Below are 23,301 nucleotides of genomic sequence, written 5' to 3'. Positions count from 1 at the left end.
GCAAGGGCCTGTGCGAAAAAGGCCGTCGGGTAGAGGCCTCCCTTGGAGGGCGCAACCCGTAGTCCCCAACTTGTGGGAGTTTTCACCCTATTTGCCAGTTTAAGAGGCCTGTTGCTAATGGCGGCCTTTCCTTGCCCAAGGCGCTGAACGCTTTTCCCTCCGACGCGGCGGGCTCCTCCGAAACCAAAGGCAGTCCCGAAGCCTCACAGAGGAGCTTTCATCTCCGCAGTGCTGCCTGCCCTCAGGGAGCGGCCAGCTCCCCAGCCTCCCACCATCCCCTCGGGCTGGGACCGGGGTCCTGGCCCAGCTCCGCGCGCGCCCGTCGCTCCCCGAACGCGCTTTTCAAACTCGACCGCGACCATTTAAGAGTAAAATAATAATCTTTTGAAAACCACCCTGAAGGCCTTCCTCGTACTTAAACCCCTTTGTGTAACGAACCTCTCTGGCCTATACTAGGGGCCCTTAGGAGGTACTTTTCCTATCGGGGTTTCTTAAAATAATCTGGATCTAATGATAAAATCGTGGACCAAGGGGAGGGGTGGAAGAAGGGTGGGGAAATCAGGTTGGTATCGGTATAATGTTTTCAGTGCCTCTTGCTCGGCTTTCCTCTCCCATTGCCACCACATCCACACGCCACCGCATTCCAGAAAGAAAGAAAAGGCCACGAGTTCGTGAGCGCCGAGAGCCCCCGGACGCCGAGCTCCTCGGGATTGGAAGGAGAAGCGGCCCCTCTACCACGGCCATCCCAGTTAATAGCTGCCAACGTACCCGGCTTCTTGGGCTTCGGATCAATGTGGATCTTCCACATAAACGATTTACGGATGAAGTAAAAGCCCTTTAGAGCAGTACTTCCTTTCAAGTTCGTAAGACGCCTCTAAATCTTTCTGGTAGTGAGTGGCCGGCGTGGGGGTGGGGTGGGGACCGGGTGCCGGGCGGGCGGCCCGGGAGGGCGCAGAGAGCGGGGAGTGGAGGGTTAACTGCTTTGCGATCTCACCGAGCTCTTCCGAAATGCCAGTCCACTGTCGCGACGGCAATGTTTCTGGGTGTCGTGGCCTCATCCCTGATGGCATTTGTCTGAAATGGAGCTGTCTGTCTAACCTAGGCCTGGACGCGCCCTTCCCGGGTAAGTGGGGGAAGATGGGGGTGGGGTGGGGGCGGAGGGGAGTCCGGGGTGGAGTTAGTCGCCTGCCTATTTTCATATTCATTAGAACTGGGAGGTTGCCCGAGGAGCCCAGCTGAGTTTCAACATATAAAAGCAACTTCGGGTGCCCCCTTTCCAGCCGGGACGTCTTAAAGGGCTCGGAGCCGGGCAGCTCCCCGCGCCGCAGCGCCTGCTTCCCCTTCGCTCCTCTCTGGCCCTCCCTCCTCCCGCCCCCTCGCTCCCTCCCCCAGCGCGCTCCAGCCTCCGAGCTCCAGTAGCTCCGAGACAGCTTTCCAGGATTATGGAGTTTCTGAGCGAGAAGTTTGCCCTCAAGAGCCCACCGAGTAAAAACAGTAACTTTTACATGGGCGCAGGAGGCGCGTTGGAGCACGTTATGGAGACGCTGGACAATGAGTCCTTTTACAGCAAAGCGTCGGCGGGCAAATGCGTGCAGGCCTTCGGGCCCCTGCCCCGCGCCGAGCATCACGTGCGCCTGGAGAGGACCTCGCCCTGTCAGGACGGCAGCGGTGAGTCCACTGCTCCAGCCGGGGTCGCGGAAGCCCACCCGCAAATCCGGAGTGCGGGGAGTGGTCGGGGCAGGGAGGGAGGAAAGGAAGGAAGAAGGAAGGAAAAAAGGAGGAAGGAAGGAAGGGAGGAAGGAAGGGAGGGAGGGAGGGAGGGGGAGCGAGAGAGCTGGAGGGCGGAGGAAGGCAGTGGAACGCTGCTTATTTTAGGAAGCGGAGTTTTGGTTGCTGCAGAGCCGAGGAAGGAACTCGCACCCGGTTACTTCCGCGCGGTTCTCCTTTCGCTGTCCTCCACGGGTCCTGGAGTCCCTCTATCCAGGACCCCACCGTAAACTGATAGGGCGCTAAATAGAGCGTAATTGAGTCAAGACAGCGCGCTTCCTCTGCGAGCCCGCCGAGCTGCCCAGGCAGGAGGAGCTGAAATCCATCACAGCTCGTTAGAGGACGTCACTACCGTCACGAATAAGAAAACTTAGGTGAAAAATGTTTTTTACTTTTCAAGACGCAACGATATTTTTCTTTGTGAAGTTAGAGGGTTACTAGATTAGCTTGTGGGGATCTGTGATTTCTACTTCTTTGGGTTTGCGATACAACAACATACATTTTTGTTAAACGCCAAATCACTTGAAATAGCTTCGGGCAAAGAATCTTCACTATAATCACTCACTCCCGAATTCTGCGTTGTCTATTTTTCTGACTCCACGTAGAAGTCACCTCAGAAGACTTTCGGAATGCTTCTGGATGAAATCTTTAACTTTGGATGGCCAAGTATCTCAAAGTCAAAATGTTATCAAAACAAACCATCTATCTTTTCTATCTTGTAACCCAATACAAACCTATTTTTTTTAGATCGCGACAGCTAAAGCAAGTTTACAATTCCAAGAGGACTTTTCCTTATCATTGTATATATTCAACAGTTAAGCTGTAAGGAGCGGGTTGTTTTAAAATAACAAACGAAATAAGTGTGAAATATTTACAGCAAGCCTGCCGCCCCCTATTCTAATGGTAGTTCAAAATCTGGCAAGGCACCGGCTCATAGAAGCTCCTTTTCTAAATACCTAGTACGCAATAAGCTTAAAAAACGACCTCGTATATTTTACTTATTTTGTTCAACGTTGCAAGTAACTTTTGACTTGCAAGGTCAAATAAAAAATAAAGGCGCAAACAATAGAGTAAATCAGTTAAATCTCAGTCATTTATTTAGGAAGACGCAAAAACAATTTATTTTAATACACTGAAGTTTTGGCTTTCTGGCTGTATTTCACATTGTAATATTTTTATTTTGAAATTTATAGAGGTATACATAAAGTTATTTCTATGGACAGGATTTTTTAAAAAATGGTTCTGAAATGTCCTCTGTTGACAGCTGGATACGACTCAATCATAATTTTTATTTAAATTGTCGGGATTCCAAAAATAAGAAGAGAAATAGGTGATTTTTGATACTTTATCAAGTTTTTAAAGAACATCATACTATTAGGAGGGATTTTAATAGGAAAGTATTAAGTAAGATAAATGTAGGCAACAAGCAGTCCGCTAAATTTAGGAAGTCTTTCTCCTGAGATGCCCTTACCCTCACGCCTGCTTCCCCTCCCCCATCCCTAATTACCGCAGTTCCCCATTTAACTCTGCCCGCGGAGACAAAACCGTATTGTTTGTTAATGTCCAGGCTCTTCTTTCTGTTTAGTTTTACCTCACATCTTTTTTTGCCTAAATACTCTTCCGTATTTAAGTTACCTAGGTACTAGAGTTCAATACATTTGTATGATGATTAAAGCAGTTGTAAAAATACGTCATGAGAGAATTTTAAGATAGACAGAAACGAAAAAAGTATAACAATTCATTGGAAATCATTGTTGTGGCAGGGCTGACTTAAGAAAATGCTTCCCGTGGCATTATGTGCCTCCATTACATTTGTGTGTGTGTGTATGGCACCATATGATATATTTTCGTTTTATATCATACTGCCAAGCATGCACTCAAATCTGGAGGAAATCACTAAAATTAAAGCACCCCTAAACAGAATGCCAGATGACATCCTTTGTAATCTTTTAATAGATGTTTTAATTTCCGTGCTTTACTAGAGGGAAGAGTAAAGCTTTCTGTCTTAAAACATGTTTCATGAGTTAAGCATAAATTTGACAAATTTAGAAAGAACTGCAAATGAGTTTTTAAGCTAAAGAAGTCTACCTAAATCTTATTATTTTCTGTAGGAAACACACACAGAAACTGATGGAAAATTCATTTTTTAACTTAGTAGGTCGCTTTTTGAAATAAAAAATGTAAATGCAGACATGATATACAGTTGAAATATTGGAAATACAGTAGGAAACAATACCATATCTTTATAGTCCATAGGTTTTGTGTGGAGGAGAAACATAACTTTTGAAAAGAGTTTGGATTTTGGTTTACGGATAGTATTTAAAATTGAAATATCCTTTTTGAGCCATGTAAGTAGCTTACTTTTGTCTGCTGTGAATAAATAAGACATATTAAATTTGGCTCACTTAGATTTTTTTGAACTAGAGCGTCTTTTAATTTGATTATAAATTATGTGCATAAACATTACATTAACCCTGGAAAATAGAACTGTGTGTTTTGACAAATTATATGAGTTCCATGTACACATTTTTAGATGATTCTAAACCTGCCCGAAGTGAATTAATAATGTGATGATCAAATTAATACTGGCACAATAAATCATAATGGACCGCTTGCCTGATGCTCTAAATTACTTCAACTTAAGTCCTTCATCCATGTTTTGCAATCCTGAGAACTGTTGTTTTCCCCCTTTGGGTACAGTGAACTATGGGATCACTAAAGTAGAAGGACAGCCTCTTCACACCGAACTAAATAGAGCTATGGACAACTGTAACAGTCTCCGGATGTCTCCCGTGAAAGGGATGCCAGAGAAGGGAGAACTGGATGAACTTGGGGATAAATGTGACAGCAACGTATCCAGCAGTAAGAAGCGGAGACACCGAACCACCTTTACCAGCTTGCAGCTGGAGGAGCTGGAAAAGGTCTTTCAGAAAACCCATTACCCGGATGTATACGTCAGAGAACAGCTTGCTCTGAGGACTGAGCTGACTGAGGCCAGGGTCCAGGTAGGAGCCAAATGAAGGCTTGGGTGTGTGTGTGTTTGGAGGGCGGAGTTGGAGGGGGGATAGTGTTTGATCCATAGTTGTGTTGTACTACAAAGGAAGAAACCGATTCTCCTACTGAAGATGTAGAACGGGGTAGTATGTAAGTGTAGCATGTAAGTCTACTAAAGTTACTTTTTACTTGCAAAGGATTTGACAGCTCGCACACAAGTATAAAAGAAAAGAACACTTGAATTATTACATAGGCATAAAAACTAATGATTATTTTAAAAGAACAGAATATGAACAAATTTCTGATTTCAAAAAGTGATTTTTAAAGGACAAAAAACTAGTCATAGCTATCCAATCTAGTAATCTATGTATTTTGTTTTTCTATTTTATCAGCCGTTGAAGTTCTTTTGGGGTTAGATACCCTATATTGGTAACTTATTTGTATAGTGGTCCATACGTCTATAATTTTACTGAGGTTGGGGTTATAATAAAACAAGGAAAAATGAAGCAGTCTCACAAACTCCCAGTTGTTATGTATACCATAAACTATTTTCACTATACATAATTAAAGAAAGATCATGTAGTTCATCTACAATTTTCTCGCCCCAGGAATTGCCAGTACATGCCCTTCCATTATAATTTTAAAAATCTAGATAATTTATATGATTTTTGCAGAGGCAATAGGAATAATAATCTTAAAGTAATTTTTAAATATATAAATTCAGTTAAATTATATCTATATGTTATATTCAAATTATAAAATTGGATGATTCAATATACTAAATTTCTTAATAATTTGAAAAAAATTTTAAAATACTGGGTAAAATTCTACCTCCTAAGTGTATTTTATTTTTACTAGCCTTGATATTCGAAACTATATTTTATTCGTTCCTAAGTAACAATAATTCAGGAGAATAACGTTTTTCTTTGTGTGTGTTTTTACTACTCCAAATAAAATAATTTGAATTTTGAAACTCCCATAAACCACTAGAATAAAGAAATAAATAAAAAATTTTTTCTGAGTGGAGTAATAGTATTCCTCCTGAAGATTGAGCCATTGTAAGGCCCTTATACATCAGTAAAGACAACATCTGGTGGTGCAGGAATACCAAGCAGCAGATTTTTGCTTTAGTTTGCGGAGACAAATGGTTACTTTATCTTAGTTCAGGAAGTAAATGTATAGAAAGTCAACGCTAAGGAAGAATTTTAGAACTGTCAAGTGTTAACACAAACCCCCCACATGTGTGTTTTTTGGTCTTGTGTTCATATATGTAAATTAGTTATACTTGTAACCATAGAAAAATGTGTTTACACACACACAGTGATCAGCTGTGCACAAAGCATGTTTTCCCCTTATCATTTCAGCAAGTTCTGATTAATTTTTGTCTAAGAACATGCACAGAGAGCCAGCCTGAACCTAATTTACTCAGATGGTTCTCTTTTCTGCTTTTCACATCAGAGTGGTAATTGGCACCCATTTTAAGGAGACTGTCAAGGTCTTTTTCTCAGTAGAAAAGCCCTCATTACTAAATTCCCTCAGTATGCTCCTGCTGTGGAGAGAGCAAGAAAGTGTGTTCTGTTTTGCTTTGTTGTTGATGTTGTCTTAAGCCCTGAATATAGTGGATAATACACACTTCCCAGTAGTGTTCTAAGAAACCATCTGAACAGGTAGCTGTCTTTGCCTTCTTTCAATTGCTGAAAACTCTTCCAAGTGCCATCTTAAATTTGCAATACATGTTTACGCACCAAACTGAGTATTAATATGTCTCCATAAGTGTGAAGGTAAAGATATAACAGATTAGAATTGAATATGAAAAAGAGTAAAAATTTCAAATAAAGTTTAATGAAAGGCTTTTTACAATTTACATTTTTATACTTCATTTCCAGCTTCTTTCCTAAGTATTTTATATTCTGAATATAGTTCTGTAAAGACTAAAGAGCTTCCTGAAAGCTGCTTATGTAAATTATACATATTGAATATCAAATTATACATATTGAATATAATTTTCTGTATAGAGAGCTGTATTAAAGAGAGCTTTAATACCTTAAAATATTAAAATGATGATTCTGGAAAGCTACAAGTGTGAATTAGTTAATATTTAACCCTCTGAGGAAGATAGGTGTTATAATGGATGTTTCATCTATGCAATTAATTAGAGAGATTTGGAAGGCAGTTCAGTGACCCTGTAGAGGCCGTACTAACTCACAGGCTTTCTTGACAGTTGATTATATCTGCCCTGTTTCTTTTTTAATTTACATTACCCGTAGGTCTTTTAAATTGGATAAATGATTTTGAAGATTTTATGAGCATTTTCTATAAGAGAAAATAAGTAAGTGGTGTCATTTACATAATAAACAATTTGTATATTTTAAAACCATAGTTCAGCTTCAGATGATACCATTTTACCCAAAGTCTTTATCATAATCAATATAATATATAATCCTAATGGTTTTTGTTTCTAAATAATCATGATATTTCTGCTGATGCCATATGTTTTAGATATAATCTTTATGTTTACATTTTTCTAAGTTTTTCTAAGTCTGGGTACAACCCAGAAGAGCCAATTGTTTTGACAGACCCAGATATTAATTTGGTTATAGATTGGCTGGGTTAATGTTGTATACATAGCCCCAAACTAAAAAGTTATGAATGTCTTCCAGACTTGTAGCATTCTCTGAGAGAGGGATTATTATCTGTGATAATTTGAAGATACAAGGAATCTTCACGGTCATATAATCTAATTCTTTTTTATTTTCTGTAAATGAAAAAACAGAGGCTCAGATGTATTAAATAAATTTTTGAAAATGTCTTGTCTCTTTGTATTAAATTATATTGCCTCATGGACATGGCACTTGTCAGGGTAAAATAGAAAGTAAAATTTGTGGATCCTTTTCTAATATAAAAAAATTCCCTTTTTAGTAATTATGTTGACCTGGTTTACCTTTCTAATTTGAAGTCTTTGAACATCATATTTGCATTATCAACTATTCCTTGCCTAAAATTCTACTTTTTTAAAAAATTAGGTTTGGTTTCAAAATCGAAGGGCCAAGTGGAGAAAAAGAGAACGTTATGGCCAAATCCAGCAAGCTAAAAGCCACTTTGCTGCCACCTATGACATATCAGTTTTGCCAAGGACTGACAGCTATCCACAGGTATGGTAAACTGCACAGAACACTGAGAGGCATAGGTGTGGTTTGTATATTCTTAAAAGGGCTAGTATAAGCTTTATTATATCTAATAGCCAAGAATGAAAATTTTAATCTCCAAAAGAATTTTTCCATGTTTGTTAGATTTTTATTTTACTAAAATATTTATTTATTTATTTTAATTTATTTTTCTAGAACCATTCATTTAAAAATATTTCAGGGTCTCTTCTTTGGTATACATTGAAACAACTTAAGTAGCGTCATTCAGTAGTATGTCTTTTAATTTCTCTACTCACTCCCTTTGTTAACTTTTAAAATACATAAAGCATTGCTTGGCATGCTATCTCTGTGGCTGTTGTTTTATGAACCATACCATAACCTGGTGTCACATGTGGCCTGTGACACCTTCACTTTCACTGAAAACCATCTTTTTTTCAGTTTTAAGTTCCACTTAAAACTATGTTGTCTTTTCAGCTTTGAATTTGCTCATTGTTTCAAGGAAACATTTAGCCCTTTGTGACATAAAACATATATAGAATTAGTACTGGACATAATTTTTTGAATGTATCATGTTAAGAAAGACTTCTTTTATAATGGGAGCTCTCATCTCATTTCAAAGAATATTTAGAAATTCTTTTTCCTATAATTTTTCCTTTTAATTTAGAGAGGGTTGTTTTTCATACTTTGTAATTCACATAAATAAATTTTGTCTTTCTAATTGGGTATTACTTTTTCCTAATACTGAATTATAATATTCAAAATTGTATTTGATACATGATAAAGGACATGTGTATTATAAGGAACTTTTAAACCATCTGTTATTTCATTCCTGATTGTTTAATGATATGCGTTGTAACAGACTACTTTGAAAACAAATATGTAACATATATGCTGGTAGAATACCTTGATAGTCCAGTAAACAAATCATCTCAGGCCCAAACTTAAGGGTATTCGTTTTCTTTAACTGTAAATTCATACCCTGTGAGCATGAATTCAGTCCTTTAATTTCATGCTATCTTTTTGTTCTTGTGCCTTTCATGATTTTTTAAAACCCTATTTTGAGAACTTCATTCCTCCAGATAAATCCACCAAATTTATTAATGTAATATTATATGCAAACAAGAGCCTTAGAGATCACCTAGTTCAATTCCTTCATTTTAGAAGTCAGGAAACCAGACCCAGATGAGGTAAAAAAAACTGGTCTGTGATCACACAAATGGTTCCTTAGTCTATAAAAGACTGTTACAGCTAAGCCTTGCCACTGCAGTTTGCCAGAAGACCAACATTATGGGTACCTTTTGAATAAATGCCCATACCTACCTTAAGAAGAATCTTGTTTCTTTCACTTTAAAAATTTTATCTTAAAGTAGCTCCTTTATATTTTCTCATATTTTAAAAGCATGTGTATACTCCTGGTTACTTAACATCACAGGGCTAATGAAATTTTATTCACCAAATATTTTGAGTGTCCTAGTTGAGTTCTAAACAAAGTGCTGTGAGGATGTTTGTCCTCTAGGCTGTAAGTGCCGTGAGATCAGGCACTGCTATTTTCCTAGCTGTTAACACGACTGTAGCCCTTACTGTCAGGCACTGTTCTAACTAGGTTCCATATATTAACTCATTTAATCCTTACCACAACCTTATGTAGTAGGTGTTGTTGATTATTCCCATTTTTCTTATGAGGAAACTGAGGCACAGAGAGGTGAGGTATTTACTCACTTTCATTAGTGGTAGTGAACCCAGATTTGAGCAGAGCCAGTCTAGTTCTCAAGGGCAAGATCCTAATTCCCACAATAGACTGTCTCTCCCAGGGAATATGTTTGAATGATTGAATGATTAACTAATACCAAAGGAGCTTAAGTTGCATTATTCAAATTGCAGTTTAGTTCAGGGGAGCAGAGAATGTTCTCACAAACAGTGAAATAACAATTAAAAAAGTAACGGAGATGGCATATACTGCATATAATTTTGAACTACTTGACTGTTGGTGACTTTAGAAATAATAAAGTCACAAATTATGAACTCTTTTCAAATGGACTTTAAACAGTCTTACTGATATGTCCCACAACACTTGACTGTGATGTGTCTTTTTTTCACCTTATTATTTCAATATTCATTCCTTTCCTTGTTACCATTTCTATTTGCCACTTTTCTGCTCCTTGCTTTTGGTTGCCTTATCTCTAACCCCCCTTTCTTCTTTAGTGTATCATAAAACATGTAGAATAGTGCCTGGACCAATTAAGCTCTATACAAAAGCTTAATATAACAATATAACTAGTCACCCTTTTTTCCTAAAATTATCTTGCTACTATGTTATTGTGCCTCATAGCTTGTGACATTAACGATTAGCAGAATGAGGTCACCTAGTAGCTCAGGCAGGAAAGGAAATGGTAAAATCAAATTGTACATTTGATAGTCTTTTTCACTCCAACAAAGGATAAATTAAAAAAAAAATTCCCCTCACAGATAACAGAATTTGCACTAATTCTTCTTGTGGCTTCTCCATAACTTATATACATTGGTTACACCACCTCATAATTTAAGTATGGGAATGCAGAGATCATATGTTGAAGTTATTTTGACAGTGCAATTCATTAACAATGATAAAAATCAGTACTGATGAATCCACACTACTTTTCTGTATTGGTAAGTCATTTAATGTTTGGTTACCAAAAATTCTGAAATCAAGCATCTCCCACTCCCCACTGTAGGTATTGGATAAAGTCAGGGGAAAATTCCATTTTAACTTAAAAATATATGGTTGACATTTTTTAGTTTGTTTGAAAAAAAATAATTATGCAAAAATCATGTCTCTCAAGACTCAGCCTAAGGAAATTTTTTTTTTATTATGTGGCTTAAAAATAGAAGTTTATAATGGGAAAAATAGGAACTGAAATAGAGCCTAACCAACTCAATGCAGTAAGACACTGAATTTGGTTACTGTTACTAATTACAGAAAAAAAATTATTAATTACAAAATGTTGGAACTAGAAAATGTTGGCGGCAGGACAGAAATAAAGAATTAGCAATTTGGCAGGGAAACAAAAGCATACACAGAAATACATCAAAACCAGAAATGGTTTACAAAATGATCTCCTTAAGCCTGCTCATAAAAATAAGCCTGTGTATCATAATCTTACCTAGCATAAAGGTATATGTATATAACATATAATGTTTATTTGTGAATAGTAATTAATATTTTCTAAAATGTTCTAAATACTTTGTTTCCACTGGTCCTCATTACACTATAGTAACAACAGCTGTAACAGTAAAAATAGTAACTACCAGTTGAGGGCTTATTATAAGCCAGGCTTCCTTCTTATAGCCATTAACTCATTGAATTTGAGCCCAAGTTTCTTGAGTTTAGGAGTCCCAGGCTTTTTATGCAACATTATGTTGGAGTCTCCCTAATCCAACATGGTGTTGAAATAGTTCAATTTTGACCCTAAAGCATTGCATTACTTTGGTAAGGAAAAATGCTTTCATTTTTTAAATTTGTAAAATAATAATATAAAACATTTAAAAAATGTAGATACTTCTTAGACTGTTTAAGATATTCTTTTTCTTAAACTTACTCATCATATGTGATAGCAAACAAACAAATAAGAAAGTGAGTGCTATGATGTCAGTAGTAATGTACTCTAAAGGTAGTATATTTTGATGTAGTGAAAAGCTGTTAGTTTTTAAAGCTCTATTTTGGGTCACAATATCAGTTGCCATTTGTCAACACTGTATAGCTAAATTAAATTACTTGATATTCTCCAACACATGATATTTTAGAAAAGAGTCTCCTTGCTTGTGCTAAGTCTGTTTCCCTCTATCCTGAATTCCCTTCCCTTCACCTAAACCATATTTCTTCCATGAAGCCTCCTCTCAATTTTCCCTCAATCAGCGCATCACTTTCTCATTGACATTGTGGTGGATTGTGTAAAATGTCTCCCACACATTTAGAATGTAAAGTATTTAAAAGATGATTCAGTTCTTATTCACATTTGTATCACCACAGTATTAAGCAAATTATGTATACACTGAATAGATGTGAAAAAAAGTACTGGTTCACTTCAGTATTCAGGAGTACATTATAAAACAAAAACTAGTCTATTTTTAATAAAACAGATGGTTTCTGAATCTCTGATATTAACCAGCTCTGTGGTCTTAAGCAATTAACTTTTCCTCTTTGAAAAGAATAGACTAGAAAGATTTTGTAGACCCCTTGCAGCTTAATTTGTTTTTCTTGCAGAGTTGTTTGCATTTTATCAAACAAATGTATGCCAGGTATTGTTTTAGGCACAGAGGTTATACAAATGATCCAGACAAAATCTCCTGCTTTGTGGACAGATTACAAACTAGATATTACAAATTCTGCAAACACTTCTTGATGCAAACTAGACCCAGAAAACCAAACCAATTAGAGACCTACATAATTTTGTCCTTGAGTTTAAGAAGCAAGCACATATCTATCAACATTAGATTCTAACTTGTTTCTAATTTATCAAAACCAAAGCATTTTTTTTTTTTCCGGTACGCGGGCCTCTCACTGTTGTGGCCTCTCCCATTGCGGAGCACAGGCTCTGGACACGCAGGCTCAGCGGCCATGGCTCACGGGCACAGCCGCTCTGCGGCATGTGGGATCTTCCCAGACCGGGGCACAAACCCGTGTCCCCTGCATCGGCAGGCGGACTTTCAACCACTGTGCCACCAGGGAAACCCAAAACCAAAGCATTTTTAAAATAATTAATTTTAGTGAATAAAATATTTTCTGTTAAGTTATAAACATTTTCTAGGAGTTTATAGCAGCCTTCATTCTTAAAGAAGAGCTAATTTCATGCCATTAGGTTTAGTTTGGATTAAAAGTACACTAACTTTATCATTTACTAGCTGAGTAACTTTGGGTAAGTCTCCGGGCTTCCTTGATCTTCAGAGTCTTTATTTGTAAGATTGAGGTATTGTTGGTGCTAGAGTTGGTGGTCTTAGTAGTATAGATGATGATGATGATACTTTTTCTGTTATGGAGAGGATTAGAGTGATTTCTAAACAGTCTTTGCAGCTAAATCCTGGGATTTGGGATGGGCCATGGATTCATGTATGACTGTGGGCTGCACAATTAGGGAGTTGTGGATTCAAATCCTGGCTCTGCCACTTAATAGATTTTTAGACCTTTGGCAAATAAATTAACCTCTAGGAACGTTTCTCTTCATTTATAAAATGGTGATACAAGTTCATATGTTATTCGTGAGGATTAAACAAAATAGTTTATGCAGAGTTCTTAGGATATTGCCTAGTACATAATGAGTGCTCAATAGTCATGGTTCTATGATAGCCATTAATCATTATTTTTTTTTTTCTGCAGTAGAGAGGTAGCTAAGTGGTTTGAATTTTCCCTTATGTTGTAGCATTTAAGCTCATCCAATCTGTGAGTATATTTACTATTTGGGGATCTAGAGAAAGATCAAATTCAGTTAAATACACTTTCTTCTTTAAATTAGGATGAACAAATATGGTACCTTTGGGAAAATTTGAGTATATTCTTAATCCACCAAAATTATTTTCTCATGAAGAAAATATTTTCATCAAAAATTTCGAAAAAAGCGTTGAAGATTTTCCCACCAAAATTTTCATTGAGGTTTTACTTAGTATATATTGAGAATCATAATTAAATCTATATATTCCAAATGCACTAAAAGACCCATGCAGTATTTTTGCTTTCTGTTGTTTAATTGATGACTTTATAAATATATGCCACTTGGAGTTTGAACATACCAAGAGTTGGATTCAAGTTATAGATAATTTGTAGTAACTGGAGTAATTTTAAAAAACAGATGAAAGCTGTGTAATATTTCTAGTTTAACAAATCTACTTCAAGCATTGTTATTATACAATAAAAGGAAATGTTAAAGTTTCTGTAAAATACTGATTTGAAGATATTGTGCACCCTACTTTCTTCTCTCACAAGTATCTGTCCTAATCTTAATGTTTACCTTTGCTTAATCTAAATAAGGAATATGAAACTTGTTTTCTTTTACCACCGTGGTTTAGTGATTTAAAGGTATCTGGAGCAGGTTTGTTTTTTGGTTTTTTTCTGGAGCAGGTTTTACCTTTAGAAAAAGTATCACATTTTTATCACTATTATTTCTATTTTTCCCAGATATTTGAAGTAAACAAAGATCCCAAGGTCTTTAAAAAATGTTAATAATATAGCTATACTTGGTGCATTGTGTAATGAACAGTCTCATAGCTGTCAAACAACCAATAAGATGGTCATATATTGTGATACAATAAAACTTCCCTCATGATGAATGGAGGGACAAAAATGTTAACAGCATCAGGTCAGCAGGTCATAGTGGTATTGTACAATTTCTCACTGATTATAAGCACAAATATTTAATATTATAGAAGGACATAATTTATTCAAATTAATATAATTTTTACAATGGATAAAGTTGCTAATTTAATTAAATATATGCATATATATTTTATATAAACACATATAAAGACTATTTCACATACATGTGTATGTTAAAACTAAGTTACGTGTAGTAGGAGGTAGATTTTGTTAGTATCAGGTAAAGGTGCAGCTAGACACAGACAGTGAATAATTCTTTTATTTTGTTGAAAGTACAGGTTCTTTAAAGAGGTAAAGAATATCCTCCAAAAAAAGTAAAGTGCATTCATGTTGTTGACTATGAAAGATTTATTTTTTTTAATGTAATATTCAAATTTAATGTGATTTAAAGACTTTACATAGTCGTAATAACTTAGCTGTTTGTTTTTTTTTTGTTTTTTTTTTTTTGCTTTTAATAAGTGACCACTGTTAAAGCATTGTATTTAACTGAATTGGCCATACATATTTTATATTTTAAGAGGAAAGAATAAATCAATAAATTGAGTAGGTTACCAAAATAAGTAATAAATATGAAAATAAATTATTGAGAAGTGCCAGTGTTGCTCATACATATAAAAACTACCTTATAGGAGGATAGAGAAGAACCAGGGGAAATTAAGCATCAAAGTCTGAGAAGTCTATGAGAACAGACTTGCGGATTAAAACCTACAGTTCAAACCATTATTGTTAGTGTGACCCTCAGGATATACTTTAATCCAGAATTTTATGTGTGCCATATTTATTAGGCCACGTGTGTCTGTGGGCTTTCTTTTTTCTTTTAAATTATGGAGCGTTAAATAGAAAAAAATCTTTGTGCAAATGCACAGTTGAATTAGAAATCACAAAAATAAAATTCAAATTATAGTTAACACAAATACAAGATGAATATAATTGATAACTTTACTCGCGATTTTAAGAATAAATTCAAATCTCGTACATGACACCATGTGGGACTCTCTAAGATTAAAAATATACTGTGTAAATACTTCAAGTGTTTGCATATTTGATTTACATTTTAAGTTAATAATTCACAAAGAAAACTTAATTTATATTATAATTTTTTTCTTATAATTGTAAATTTTTAATAGACGAATTGTCATTAAAAATGAATCAGCAATAGTTACCATGCATGTATTAAAATACATGAAAAATAAGGTGACAAATAGTTGGAAAATACTTCATATGATAATTGTTGCTGGATAATTATTAAAAAAATAGCAAATGCTAGGTGCTTTGATTTTATTCTCTCCTTAAGTGAGTTGATTTGAAAAGTTTCATTTTAGGCATGTAGGGTGAGATTTTCTATGAATCTTTTTTTAAAAATGATCACAATTAATACAAAATTTGAGAACACATTCAACACTAAAGGAAACGAGAAATGTTCTTAATGCTTCCTCTGTCTTTGACTTGGAGCATATTTCAAATATTATTCGAATAATACAAAATTTAAATACCTTTATATGGTATCATTCTTAAAATTTTCAGACATTAACATTTCTCATGAGACTTAGTGCTTTTAATTTTTGCACTAATGAGATATATACTTTTATTTTTTCTATATAGCAGTTTTCTTCTCAGTTCATTAATATCATATGACTATTATATCTAGTAGTGATTTTTTTTAACAGAAAAGGCATTCTTTCTTGTTTAAAATCCCTGTATACATTTCTAAGATGAAATTTTATTTAAGAACTCAAAGTAGCAATGAATACTTAACATGTGGTCCTTTTCTGATGAATAAATAATTTCTAATCCCTTCAACTTAATAGTACCATGTGCTGAAAACATATATTTTTGGAATTTTTGAAATGTAAATTGATTCCCCCCAAATCTTAGTATTTGTATATTATCTTAAATTTTTTTCATTACAATTCCACTAATAAGAGGGCACTGATGAAAACATACCCTCATTTCTATCTCAGGTAGTACCTAAACTTGCTCAGATTGATCTTTTCACTGCGTAATTAATTCAAGTTGGGATTTTTTTTTTTTTTCCAGATGCACAAAGTCTCAGTGTGTGTTATTCACTGGTAGCAAATTCACTATTTAGAAAAACACTTATACCCCTTCTCCCTGCCAGCAGCTTACTGGTGTAGTTACTAGAAAAGTTAATGGGACCCTAAGTTTAGACAACAGCTAAAAATATCTGCAAGTTACTAAGCATATGATTCTTTTAATATTTTATCCCTCTAAATTTTAAAGGAACAGATATGCTAATAAAGAATGTAATGGTCTCTTAAAAAATTGAACTGCTTTTGTAAACAGTGATGTTTTCATTCTTAAAAGAGACCATATAAGAAATCAGGTAAATTAAATTATATAGTGATAATGTGGTAATAAATCTATATAGTAAGTATTCAATAATATTCAGAGTAGTCAATAAATGTAAACATTCTGTCAAACAGGAAAAACCAAAGTCAACTTTCAGATTTTAATGCAAAGAAGCTATTGCTATAACATCATCACAAATACCTCTTTGTGAATCCCTGATCTCTGTCTTTTTATAGCAACCTTTTAACTCCCTCAGGGAAGTGTTGGGGCTGTGATGTGAGGGTAGTGTGAGGATAGGATAATATGTGTATCGTGATGTGTGTGTGTGTGTCTATGTATGTGTGTACATGTAGATGTTGGTGGCTGGTAGAAACAGTGTATATGTAGAGGAGTAAGGTTAAATAAACTTGTTTTAGTAGAAAAATAGTTGGTTTTAGAGATGCTCTAAAATTAAGGAACAGTTATTACTCATATATGCTCACATTTTTCAGTATTTCTATTAAATCCAGATTAAATTCCATTGGCTAGTGTCTCAATAAATACCACTAACAGTAGGATATAGAGTATATAAATCAGGAAACTATTTGCTTTTTTTTACACATCATGCTACTTTACAACTAAGGGAAAGACTAATAAACTTACATTAAAAGGTTTTTTAAAAGTATGAAAAATTCCCCACTACAATAAAATCAGCAAATATATTAGAAATATACACCAAATTTAGCATACTAAAATTTTCTTTACAGTTTTGGTTATATAAAGAATATGTCTGTATCAAGTTTCCATGATGAAGATAAATGAAATTTATAATTTCCTATCCATGATTTGATTTACCCTATTCAATTCATGACATATATAGATCCACAGTGAAGAACTCTTAATATATATGTGTATTCTTATATATCACCCCTCTCCTTCCTAGCCATTGCTTTTAATTCCTTGAAAGGAAAGTGAATGTTAAATGAATTTGATTTGTTTGGAAAGAGACAAAAAAATCAACTTTCCTCCAAAATTCAAAGTTATGGAATAATTAAGTTTTTACGTGATTAGAAAAACATTAAGGGGCAGACGTTCAAAGTGGAGAGTTCTAAGTCAGCTGAACTTCCATTCATGCTAATGGGAAGTAGTTGGCTAAGTTCCCTGGACAGTGCTTTGAACATACCATCAGAACTTTAAAAAATGCTGTGAACCGCATTAAAACATTGAATATTTTTAGATTATCCACTCCTTTTAAACACAAAGAAGAAAAAATGGAAAGGCAAGCAGTCTTTTTTTCTCATTTTTCTTTTCTTTTTTTTTTTAAGCACACGTGAAAAAAGGATGTGGACATGATTCAGTAATGCTGTTCCTGGTTGTAAAGCCCTTGAATATTATACAGTTAGAAGCCTACAAAAAAATTATTTGGTGTCAGTGAACTAGTCTAAAACTAGTCTAAAAAAAAAGAAAAGTAGTGATCTTATTTAGAAAAAAGTGCATTCTTTCATTCCAAAATTTAACAGCAAATACAGTATTTTTAATAAGTCAGAGAGTAAGATTTTTGTATGACTTCTCTGTTGACAAATATATACGCAGTTTTAGACAATATGTGTCGATTCTAGCGCATCATTTTAAAATGATCACTTACAAGAATAGGATTGGTGGAGGGATGGAGGAGGCATAGAACGAGCCCACTTGGACAGCAGTAGATTTATTAAACCACAAGCTCAAACGACTTTGTTGTTCAATCAAATATCGCCTTCAAATATTAACAGAAGCAGATGATCTAGAACAAAGATGATACCTGCTGGGTTATCCCTACGGTGATCAGACGACATCTAGATTATATTCTGTTGTCAGTGCTGGATGTTAATAAGGGTGAAGGGTGTTGACAACCTCTAGCATATCCAGAGGAACGTGACTGGAATGATACCGTCTGGAAATCATGTCATATGAGGAATCCTTAGAGGAAAGAGACTTGTGATTGTATAATAGTCACCTGATGATATTTGAAGGTTTTCCCATGTAAGAAGGATGCTACTTATTCTGTATCATTTTAAGGGACAGACATAGAAGAGATAGATAGAGGAGAAAGATAACAGTCACTTTTTTACAGAGCTCTCCAAAAGGGAATGGAATGTTTTTTAAACAGGGTGAGCTTCTTATCACAGGAATCGAACATAATTGAAAATGTACAAGGGTTTTTTGCATTTGGAAAGAAGCTGGACTTCAATAGCGTTTCCTGATCCTAGGTGATTTTAGGAATTGCTTGTGTGTATTACTATTGCCATTATTTTAGTACAAATCCCCTCGGCCACACCCCCTGCTTAATGAATCAGAATCTCCAGGAAGATACATCTGTGGTGGATAGTAAGTGTTTAACAGAAAAAAAAACCCAAAAAGCTGCCTAGGGAAATATAGTCAACAGGGTCCAGCTTTGTAATTTTCATGATTTCTGTTAAGATTGTGTAGTATGGTGATTCTAGCATTCAAATCAGGAAAAAAAATTTAGATATATTAGCATAAATTGTCCATAAAGCTTTGATTACATCTGCAAGATGGATCAGTCCAAATTTCATATTCTTGGAGATTTTTCCATTATTTAATAAATGTATATAAAGGGTTTTTCATATGCTGTGTTAGGCCTGGGGATGAGAAAACGGTTGTGAGTGATCATTGGGAATTTTGCTTTCAGAAAGTGGAGTCTATGAACAACCCAAAACTTAGGGTTATTAATAAGTAAATAACAATTTCAACTCATAAGACTAGTTTTTATGTCATTGTAGCATTTATAAGATTTCTTGGGTTCAGATTTGACCTCTGCCATTGCAGTTATGCCATCTTGGGTGAGATTCTTAAACTCTTTGTTCTATAGTTGTACCTTTTACGAAATGGGGATAGTAAAAGCACATACCTTTTCCGATGTCAAAACGATTAGAAGTCTTCATCATGCTTTTAACATAATGCTTGACAAATGGTAATTAATTGATAACTGTTAGCTATCATGAGCGTGATCTTGATCGTCATCATCAGATGTTTTAAACATCCAGAGGGAATGCTTCAGAGGAAGCAAAACCTCAGTTCACTGGGGATATTATTTTTTATGATTTGCATCTAACTTTAATATAGAAACCAACTAGATCCCCAAAGTCTAATGAAAACATGCCAGAAATTTGAAAATCAAAGAAAGGCTGGGAAGAGAGGGGTGATAGAGATCATGGAAACAGGGCATAGCAGTAAAAGCATGTGACAGCATCACTACCCATGAGAATATTTGGGTATCCCCTCAAGTCCAACTAAAGTATTGCTGTTTGTAAATTGCTTTATTAATCTGTTCTGTTCAGAAGACATTTCTATATGTTGTATTTCATGAAAAGTAACTCATTTAACTTGCTTGATCATGTTCAGGTAAGAAGTTTTGATCAAAATAACAATATTTGCTCATGTCGTGGAAAGTGGAGAATTTCTTTTCATTTTATACATAGATTACTGTTAATCCTTTCAGGGGAAAAATATTTTAAATTTAAATTCATAGATTTCCTTCCTTGCTTTTACTCTCCTTATTTTTTCTTTTTGACTGAGTTGTTAAATATATTTCTATGCATTTGGAATACAAGTAGATGATTTTAATAATAAATTCTAGCAACACTGTGTATAAGTTGAGGGATCCTTCAACAAACATAAAATGTAAATAATCTTTCTCCACCACTATCTTGCCTTGCATTTATTTTTTCAAAAGTAAGCAAGCAAGTTCACTTTCATTTCCTGAAAGCCCTTTTGTCAGACATATGACTGTGGTTTTTGCAGTGTAGCACAATGTTTGATTGAATGTCAGAGGAAAATCACCCAGATCAAGTTAGAAGAGCTAGTTTGACAGACTAATGACATTAACAGCCCCTCCTGTTGGTTTGAGATACATAACTCAGCAGTCACTGGCACCAATCATCATACTTTGGCTAAAGTGGGAGACATATACTAGAATGAGCCAAAATTAAAACAGCATAGCCCATGACGATTTAAGGATTGATAATGTATGCAAATCGTGATGGACAGCTAGCTAGATAGCTAGCTAGATGTCTATAGGTATCTCTCACAGATTTGACATATTTAAAGCAGCTTAGAAAATATTTATATAAAGAACTATTAAACAATACTAAAATGAGCATCTTGCCAACCGCTGAAGCACCACCTAAGGGATAATATTTGTTGTTCAGTTTAGAACTGGTTGTGATCCTTTCTAAGTGACAGAGTAACATCTCTACAGTGTAATCTAGAAGTTTCATCAACATATTTTTGGCTATTAATTGAAAATAAGTTGTCTTAAAAAATATGGCTTCAGCTTGTTGTAAGACTATAGCAGAGGCTGTATGTAGCAGTGTTGTAAGACTATAGCAGAGGCTATATGGGTGTTGTAAGACTATAGCAGAGGCTATATGTAGCAGACTGAAATTTCTATGTAAAAATAAATATGAGAAAACAGTTCTTGTATACGTGTGGAAATAATTGATGATTCCATTCTAATTATGATTTTAAAAGAGAAAAGAAAGTCACATGGGATAAACATATTTATTGTTGTTGTGTTCTAGTCTAAATCTATTGTAATAATACTGTATAAGGCATATAATTTTTAAATTTCGTTTTCTAAGGCTGCATCTCTCTGCCATGCTATACCAAGCAACATCTTCCTTTTTTCCCAGCTCCTGCCGTTTATCAGGATTTTCTCTGTGCTTCTCAGTCATGCATGTGATCACTTTTGTTTTGCCCTTCTTTAAATAGCTAGTTTAATATACCTCCTATTTAGAATTCATAGTATACAAATTCTACTTAATGTTTCTTTTACATGCTAGTAACTTTAGAGAAATTTGTATTTGCTGATAATATTGCACTGAAATGTTTCCTGTAGAGATTTAATGAGATGAGATGTGAATTTCTTGGGCACAAATGATAACCCAGTTTTCAATCTTATATAAGATGTTATCTAGTACTTTATTTATATTCATATGATATTTTTTGCTAACACTTGCATATTTTTCTCAATTGTGCTTTCATTATTGGGTAATAGTCAAGTTTTAGAATTCTAAATCTGTTCTACATGTCATACTTATGCTGCAACCTCAGTATATCATATATAAATCATAGAATAAATGTTTAAAATATGTGTATAATTGTCCTTTTCACAGAGCTATGTATTCAAGACTATAGGATATGAAAAACAATGAAACAGTGAACATTTTCCAAAATGAGTTTGATCAAAAATATCTCTGAAGAACAAACAGCCTCGTATCAGCATTGGTTTCCAGCACAAACTACCACATCAAGAGTCCAGATGTGGAATTTAAAAAAACAAACGCAATTGTGTAATTTTGTTTAGAAAGATGAAAACTATATTTAAACTTCAAACCATATTCTTAACCACTTTTCTAAGCACATGAATTGGTCAGGAATCATGACTAAATCTTCCAGATTTCATTTTAAAAATCATGACTATAAAAAGAATACTCGAGATTGACATGTTTTGAGAGTATTTTATGTGGTCAAATATGTGGGTTTTGGTGATCCATTCCAGTATAACAAACTAGAAGAATCTTTCAAATAACTATTTTTCAGTAATTGCTTGATGTACTCAGAATGAAATTACAGACCACCCAACAGGAGCAAACAACTGAACAACTAACAAAAAAATGAACAACTAACAAAACTTTGTAAATACAGTTTCACAAAAGTAAGGGAACAAAAGTGAGAACGTGTAAATGTAATATTTGTTGTTTTATATATTCCAGATTCAGAACAATCTGTGGGCAGGAAATGCAAGTGGTGGTTCTGTGGTCACTTCATGCATGTTGCCACGTGACACTTCCTCCTGTATGACACCTTACTCTCACTCGCCTCGGACAGATTCCAGTTACACAGGGTTTTCAAACCACCAGAACCAGTTCAGCCATGTGCCCCTCAACAATTTCTTCACTGACTCTCTTCTTACCGGGGCTACCAATGGACATGCATTTGAAACAAAGCCAGAGTTTGAAAGGAGGTCCTCCAGTATCGCAGTTCTTCGAATGAAAGCCAAGGAGCACACTGCCAATATTTCATGGGCCATGTAACATACAGTACTCTTTTCTTTTTCTCTTAATGGCAAAGTAAAACATTCTTATTTCTCATATTTAAAGGATACCACAATAAGCTGCTGTGTGTGGAATTGCTAAAGGTCAAGATATACAGTGAGACCAGCTTAAATGAATAGTTGTTATTATTTAACATTAAAATCTAAGAATGAACCTCTGAAAAGACTAAATAGGTTTACCATGCACCCGTCTCCACAAACTCTGTTTTAGTAGTAAGATTTTTTTTCTATTGTACGAGTCAATGAAATATGATCATGCAGCTTCTGAAAAGAATAAATGTATTAAACAAATTCCTCTGTTATAGATTGATTTATGTTAGTTCTGTATAACAAGAAATCCCTTGTAAAATAATACCTGAAAAAGGAGGAAATGCACTGGGGAAAATGTCAAGATACCAAAGCTGTCAGGTAAATATTGAAGCAGGGTGTTTGGGGGAGTTAACTGGCGTTTCTCCCTCTCTGGCTCCAAGACACAATGGGCATATCCTCTGTTGCTGAGAATTTATCTACAGGCCTTGAAGATTTTTTTACCTCTACGTGTTTTGGTGAATTTCCACTCCGTGAAAAAAGGACTCTTCGGAAATGACCAGCATTTGCATGAAATATTCGGGCATCGTTTCCTGAAACCATGTGGCTAAAGGTGA

General features: G+C 35.1%; 1 protein-coding gene across 2 annotated transcripts; it reads left to right on the top strand.

Moving 5' to 3' along the window:
* Positions 1 to 587: 587 nt before the first annotated feature.
* Positions 588 to 22,907, top strand: ALX1 (ALX homeobox 1). Of its 2 annotated transcripts, XM_079937461.1 has the most exons (5): positions 588 to 1,123; positions 1,516 to 1,668; positions 4,468 to 4,772; positions 7,785 to 7,913; positions 22,317 to 22,907. In XM_079937461.1, the coding sequence occupies exons 1-5, from the start codon at positions 1,009 to 1,011 to the stop codon at positions 22,635 to 22,637; spliced, it is 1,023 nt and encodes a 340-aa protein (XP_079793587.1). In that variant the 5' UTR covers positions 588 to 1,008; the 3' UTR covers positions 22,638 to 22,907. The 2 variants fall into 2 exon arrangements, with proteins under 2 accessions (XP_079793587.1, XP_079793588.1); XM_079937462.1 differs by lacking the exon at positions 588 to 1,123 and having other exon boundaries at positions 1,320 to 1,668.
* Positions 22,908 to 23,301: the final 394 nt, after the last annotated feature.

This window comes from Stenella coeruleoalba, assembly GCF_951394435.1.
Source record: "Stenella coeruleoalba genome assembly, chromosome: 11".
NCBI lineage: Eukaryota > Metazoa > Chordata > Mammalia > Artiodactyla > Delphinidae > Stenella > Stenella coeruleoalba.
The sequence above is the reverse complement of the archived record's forward strand: the minus strand, read 5'-3'. Positions and strand labels throughout refer to the sequence as shown.

Coding starts and splice junctions, on each gene's coding strand:
- ALX1 (XM_079937461.1), top strand. CDS start 1,009: ATGCCAGTCCACTGTCGCGACGGCAATGTTTCTGGGTGTCGTGGCCTC. Junction 1,124..1,515: donor CCTGGACGCGCCCTTCCCGG/GTAAGTGGGGGA, acceptor ACATGGGCGCAG/GAGGCGCGTTGGAGCACGTT. Junction 4,773..7,784: donor TGACTGAGGCCAGGGTCCAG/GTAGGAGCCAAA, acceptor TTAAAAAATTAG/GTTTGGTTTCAAAATCGAAG.